This window comes from Plasmodium inui (genome assembly GCF_000524495.1).
Source record: "Plasmodium inui San Antonio 1 unplaced genomic scaffold supercont1.145, whole genome shotgun sequence".
NCBI lineage: Eukaryota > Apicomplexa > Aconoidasida > Haemosporida > Plasmodiidae > Plasmodium > Plasmodium inui.
This window is the reverse complement of record NW_008481979.1, coordinates 1,670-8,807: the sequence shown is the minus strand read 5'-3', so window position 1 is coordinate 8,807 and position 7,138 is coordinate 1,670. Positions and strand designations below refer to the sequence as shown.

Here is a 7,138-nt window from a genome sequence, read left to right as displayed (position 1 = left end):
TCCTTTTATCATTTTACTGCGAAGGCATTCTTTTGCGAGGCCTATTTTTTATGAAGATATATTCTTTCCGAGGCATTCCTATGATGCTATTTTCCGGCGGCAGCCTGAATATATTGTTCTGTGTTATCTGTTTTATATGGATGCTCCTTCCTCCACCGGCATCGTGAAGATGTTTTTTTCTGTGTCAGTTTTTTTACGTTGATGTACCTTCCTCGCGGAATTCTTAAGATGTCCCTCGGTGTGTGATTTCCTGTATGAAGATTCCCCTTCTGCGCGGCAGGGTATAAGACTCTCTCTTGTTTTTTATTCTTTTTATGAAGATGTTCTCTTGTCCTAGTATCCTCAGTATGTTTCTTTGTCGCGTCATTCTGAAGATGTCCCTTTGCCTTCATTATTGTGGAAATGTATTTTCAGGCCGCATCATTGAGAAGATGTCCTTTTGGTCGCATCCCTGTTTATATGCTGTATTGTATGTCATTCTTCTTTATTAGAATTTCTTCTTCCGTAATATTCTGATCGCCTTTTTTTTTCTTTCTATGCGGAGCCATTATGAAGATATTCTCTCTCTTTGGCTATTTAGGAAGAAGGCGACATATGTGAAGTGTAAATATCATATGCATACTGATGTGGTAACATTACAAAACAGGAATAATATACCCATGTGTAAAAGGGCACTTTCTTCCCTGGTGTATTATTGCTTTTGAAGTGATGATGTTCATTGAGTTGTATTAGGTGAATAGCGGTTTTACCTGGATAACACTGTTATTGGGAAAACACACTTGTGTCTAGGGTATGGATATCCAGGAATTTTATTGCATGGAAAATACTGATGTGTGTATAGTATTCATATCCGTAGAATACTAAGATGCTTATCGGTTCGTTACATCAGCACCACAATCCCGCGTGGGGTACTCTTCTTTGCAGAATAGTGGTTTGCGCTTTTAACGCCGTTGCAGCGGCCGGATGCTCGTGTTGTAGTATCATGTGAAGTGCATGAATATTCTACAACTCTCGTTTAAACCGTACCAATTTGTGTGGATTCGCAATAGTCCGCAATCCAGAGATTCTCATGGTACCATTATATGAAGATTCTAATAGATCAACTATCTGCATGACGTCTAGTCGTATCCTACTAATCTGCACCCTTATATGTTCGGAGTTCTGTCATAATCAATATCATTATATTCAAAATAGTATGCTATGGAGGAGTACATGTGTGTCAGGAGTACCGTCATGTTAAGAGTATTGTTGTGTGGATTATACGTTTATTTAAATAGCACACTCCCTTACTGAGTATTCATGATTTGCAATAACAATATGCGGAGAGTGCAGACGTATGTATAATACTCATATGTGGAAATAGCCGACATGCTTGGTACACCGCTATTTGGATCATGGCGAGGTCAAAACAGTCGTATTAAGTGATGTATTCGGGTAATAGGATATATGGGGCGTAAACTTCTACCATTTGCGGAGACCTATTGTATGAGCAGTGCAGAAACTCCAGTAGATTTCTTATGTGAAGAATACTTTTGCGTTGAGTGTGTTAATGTGTGAAGTACACTGTTAATTTAAGAAAAGTACTGTTATGTGGGGGGCGGTGTACCTGGATGAATAAGTCTATCCTTGGGTTATCATGAAGTCAAGTGTCTTGATTTAAGTTTAATGACTTGATTACATGAAGTGCAGGATTGCGCAAATTCTAGGAGTCATCTGTAATACTATTACTTAAAGAGTATTGTTACTCCAGGAGTATTATGATATTAGGAGTACTTTTTTGTCTTGAGTATTGATCTTCCAGGAGTGCTATTATGCTATGGGTACCATTCTATCCGCACTTATATGCCTTCATTAGTAGGACAATATGTGTCGTACTATTCTTTAGAGAGTACGCGTGTACAGGTAATACCGTTATGTTAACAATACTCCTGTTTGGATTATACCTCCCTTCGAAGTGCACAGTTGTATAGCAGCATTGATGACTCGAAGTATTATTGTGTGAAGAATACATAAATATAGGCCGTACTCATAGCTGCAAAGTGCTAATATCCCTGCTACATTCTTATTCGAAGCATCAGAAGCTTACGATAGTACTGTCAAGTAATTTATGTTGAAGCAGATAAGATATATGGTATAATGTTTTATCATATGCAGAGCTTTACACTATGAATGGTATGACTGTTCCCGTAATAGTTTTATATGACGGATACTATGCTATCAACCACGTGGACCTGTTCAGTGTTGCGTCATTTGAGGAGTATTACGGTTATATACAGAATGGTGTCCCCAGAGGAACATGCCTGTCTTCGAAGTGCCATTATGTGAAGGGTCTGGTTTTAAGTTTACTGGCCCAATTATATGAAGTGCGGGATCGTACAGCCCTTAACGGATGTCAGCAACACCATGATTTCGATAGTACTATGGTGCCAATAGTACTATGATGTGAACCATACTTGTGTGTTTGAAATATTGATATTCCACGAGTGTCATTATTTGGAGAATACTATTCCGTCGAGTTTATGGATATTACAGGAAGACTATTGCTTATACAGTACGGATGCCTATGGATTTCCAATGGTCATGATTACAGAAGTTGTCGTAGTATCGTTATATGAATGTACTAATGGATGAGCTGTGGTAATATTTGTTGTGCATTGTATTCTGAATAGAATACCTCCGTGGGAAGTATGGATAATCTGGAGCTGTAATTTGTGAGTATATTCCTATGTACGTAGTAGTGTCGTTTAGGAAGTAGAGTTGTTCGCACATTATGGATGTGTCAGAAGCACAATTATTTGAAGGGTCTGAAAATCGAGGGGCAGGATTTCGGCTTCTATTATACTCACAAAACTACTGTGTGGAACTTGTAGCAGTCCCTGAAGTATTATTATTTTAAGAGTGGTGCATTGCGTGATGCTTCATGACTTTAGCAGCACCGCTCTACCAAGTGTAGGGATATCTTTAGATTACCCTTGTGTGAGAATAACTTCTTAAGATCAAGTATTGATATTCCCAGAGTACTATCAAGTGAATAGTCCAAATGTCTGCCGAGTATTCATATGGGGGGAATAACATTCTGGGGATGAGTACTACAGTGCCCCTAGTACTATGATTTAAATACTACTGACATGCAAAAGCTAACATTATTTCTACCCTGTATGTGTGTCTCAAGAATACTATTATATGAATGACACCATTGAAGGAAGTTCACACATATACGTGCTGTAGTATTATATAGTGAGCACAACTGTATGAGATGGTGGGACATGCATCAAGTGTCCATGGTTGAGAAGTAAAAGTCTGTACGGGCACTATTATTATATGGGGGTCAAGGGATGATACAAGTACTATACGGAGGACTAAATCGTTTGAACCTTGGAAGCCACCTGGAACAGAATTACTTGAGGAGTACTGATATACCAGTGTTCATTCCATATGGAAAGCGTGAGTATATGAAGAGTGCCATTCTGTGAAGTCCACCAACATCTTGAATGCAGTACTATGTGAAATGTAGGGATATCCTGAGGGATTGTTATCTGAAAAGGCTCCTTGTGGCTGGATTGCCCTTATTTGAAGAACACATCTGTGTAAAGGGTAAGGATATCTTCCAGTGTTACTGTATATGAAGCGTATCCAGGTGTCCGTAATACTTATATGTATCGAGTAGTAACATGCTTATTGTATGATATTTGAAGAATGGAAGCACGCCTTGGATACCATTATTTATAAAGTACTAGTATCAGTCCCTAACCCTGGTAGAGTGCGCAGATGTACATATAGTACTATGATGTGAAGAGTATTCCCCTTCATGTAATGGGTTATGTTAAAGATTCCTGGTTTATGCTTTTATTATATGAATACCACTGTCCTGTGGAGTCAATGAATATTGCAGTCTAAGTATTATCTAAAGAATACTAACGTCTCTGGATGTTCAATGGTGAGGAGTCTAAATGTCCGCATAGTACTGTTCTATGAAGGTACTAGTAGTCCAGTTATATGGATCACCTGGAATGCTACTATACCAACAAGAGCATGATGTGTGGAGTGTCCTGCCTTTATGAGTAAAATAACCTTTGCAGTACGATTTTTTGGGAGGGTAATGGTGTGAAAAAAGTATCGTCCTGTTTACAACCTTGTTCTGTGTAGAAAACTCGTATCTGGACAAGATATATTCTGAATGAATATTCATGACTTGCAGTACTATTATGGGAACAGTAGAGATGTATGTATGGTACTCAAAACTACCATGTGCGAACATGCCTGGTACACTGCTATTTGAGGAATGCTGAAGTTGGAACAGTAATATTAAGTGAAGTAAGGGGAAGTGTAGAATTTATGAATTGGCTTTGTGCCGTATGAGCAGAGCCAACCGTTACTCAACTTGTGGAAGTTGCCATAGTACCTCCGTCTGGGGGGTACAGTTGTGTGGGATACAGGAAGAGTGAATTGCACGATTACCTGAAGAACACTGATGTTATGTACAGAGTAGTTTGTCCTGATGAGTACAACTGTCCTTGGAATAGCATTATTTGAAGGGTGCCCATGTTGGGTTAATGGCTCGATGATATGAATTGGGCGATTCTGCAGATCCCACAGGTGGCCTCGAATCATATTGTCTAAACAGTATAGCTATGCCAGGGCCACTATAATGTTAACCGTATTATAGTGTCAAGAATACTGATTCTCGAGGGGTGTCATTATTCGTAGGGTAATATTGTATGAAGTACCCAGATATACCACGAAGGCATATGCCAAGGAAGTAGTGATGTGTCCCCACTTCCCATGGTGACGAAGGCGGAGATTCTCGTAGTACTCTTATATGTGGGTATTAATGGTTGGACTATGCTGATATCTGCAGAGTACTGTCCATTTAGGGGCATAATTGTATAAAACGTACGGATGATCTGCGGCGCAGTCTTGTGAGTGTAGTCATATCTCCCTAGTGTGATGTCTTGGAGTGCAAAATTGTGGTGGGATTCTGGATACCTCCCATGCACAATTATTAAAAGAGGTGGAACATCATGGCCTGTTGTTTAGGCTTCTATTATAGGCAAAGCACCATATTCCGGAATTCATAGCACTCCCTGGAGTGTTATTATATTAATAGCCGTATAATGTGGAACTGGATGATTGGGGGAGTAGCGCTCGAGCAAGTGTACACATGTGCGTGAAGGAGTATTGTCTAAGAATTACTTATTCGATCCCAATGGTAACATTCCCAGAGTACTATTATGTGAACAATGTGGATGTTTGCGAAGTATTCAGATATTAGGAATAGCATTGTGAAGTGAATAGTACTGTACCGAGAGTACTATGATTTAAAGTGTATGAACATGCATGCCGTATCATTATCTTTATCCGTCATCCAGGCCGACAATGATATTGTATGAATAAAACACATGTATCAAGTAGAGAAATATACATAGTGTACCATTAATATATAAGGCATAGCATGATATGAACTGTATATATGTGTCTAAAGTGTCGATGCTGATAAAGAATACAGCTGTATCAAGAATACGATTGTATGGATTTACCGGTTATGCTGTTATTGTAAGGAAGGGAAAATATTTTACAACTAACACAGAGCTTGTAGCACATTCATTTGAAAGAAATTATTGTCCCTGCACTCAGGTGATATGTAGAGAGAAGGGAAAATGAGAAGTGGCATTCTGTGGAGTGCAATGATATTCAAAATACAGTATTGTATGAACAATACGGATATTCTCAAGAACCATCCTTTCAAAGATAGGGATTTTCCTAAAAAATGCCCATCAAAAATGCAAAAGTGTGTGAATTGCGGGCTATGTCTTCCAAATTTCGATTCCTCTTATTTGGACAGCACTAGTCATTGATTAGTATAGATCTCTATGAAATAGTATTATGTGAAGAATTGAGGGCTACATTCTAAAGAAAAGAGCAAGCCATTAATTACGCGCAGGTTCAGGCGCTATAGCTCTGTCGAATGTATTATTACCGGAGTAATACAATTGAGGCACAAATACTTGCATATGAACAATGCAAGGATTCTAGCGGAAATGTTGTTTGTAATGTACAGTGTCGCAGGAATGCTTTTATGTGAAGGACTCATAACATAGCGTTTTAGATAAAACTAATTGAAGAACGTGACTAATGGAAGAATAATGATTTATGTGTAGTATTATTTAAAAAATATCGCTCCCCCCAGGACTACGGGCCTGTGGAATGTACGCTTAGCATACAGCCCTATTATATGAACCATGCGTCTATACCTCCAGTATTATTTTGTGTACTGTATGCATGTCTCCTGAATATTATTCTGCACCAGGTTCATATTTTACAGTTTTTTTTATTTGGAGACTATTATTGGCTGAAGAAAACACATCTCGATGGGGAACCATGATATCAGGAAAATAATCGTGGGGGTTCTATGACTATGACTGGAATACGTTTATATGGAAAAGTTAGGCCAATGGGTGCTATTATTTGAAGAATAGAATGAGGCGAAAAATATACAATTCCTTGGAAGACTAATATATAAAGAGTACATTTTTCGCGACCATTATTAAATATGTGAGATGGAGACATTTCTCTAGAGTATCACTGCATAAACAGTAGGAAAATCCGGGAAGTCCCTATTGTTGAGTCGTCAAGATTTAAAACAGGAAGCACCATAATTTAAAAAGAGATATTTAGTAAGAGATAATAGAGTGGATTCAGCGGTATTCTTGGAGGGAGTCCAATCACTAAGCATTACACATATATAGAAAATACCAGATGCATCCAGTATATTTGTATTAACTGTAAAAAGCGGCATTACAACAACTGTTTAGAGGATAAGATTCTGTCAAGGGGAATATTCTATGTAGAACAGTGCTGTGTAGGGAGGAGAATTGTTTAAGATAATACAAAGGTTTAGAGAGTCGAATTCCTTGAGGAGGACGGCAGTTGTAAAAATCATACCATTTCGAGAAAACAATTGTCTCCAGAGGAATTTTATTCGTGGAATACTAATATGCCAATCATAAGGATATTGACGCTGTATAAGAAAGTGAGGGATACTATCACTAAAAGGGGTTTCAATATACCAAGGATGCGTATATATAGGAAGAAATTTTTATAGGCGAAGTAACACTGTAAGTACAGTAATACATCGTGA

At 38.3% G+C, this 7,138-nt stretch overlaps 2 protein-coding genes across 2 annotated transcripts; one reads left to right on the top strand and one right to left on the bottom strand.

The window, feature by feature from the left end:
* Nucleotides 1-2,165: 2,165 nt before the first annotated feature.
* On the top strand, nt 2,166-2,441 carry C922_05710 (hypothetical protein; the record flags this gene model as incomplete). Its single annotated transcript, XM_008821281.1, has 1 exon — nt 2,166-2,441. The coding sequence occupies one exon, from the start codon at nt 2,166-2,168 to the stop codon at nt 2,439-2,441; it is 276 nt and encodes a 91-aa protein (XP_008819503.1).
* A 1,505-nt stretch (nt 2,442-3,946) lies between these two features.
* Nucleotides 3,947-4,189, bottom strand: C922_05709 (hypothetical protein; the record flags this gene model as incomplete). Its single annotated transcript, XM_008821280.1, has 1 exon — nt 3,947-4,189. One exon carries the CDS (start codon nt 4,187-4,189, stop codon nt 3,947-3,949), a length of 243 nt encoding a protein of 80 aa, XP_008819502.1.
* Nucleotides 4,190-7,138: the final 2,949 nt, after the last annotated feature.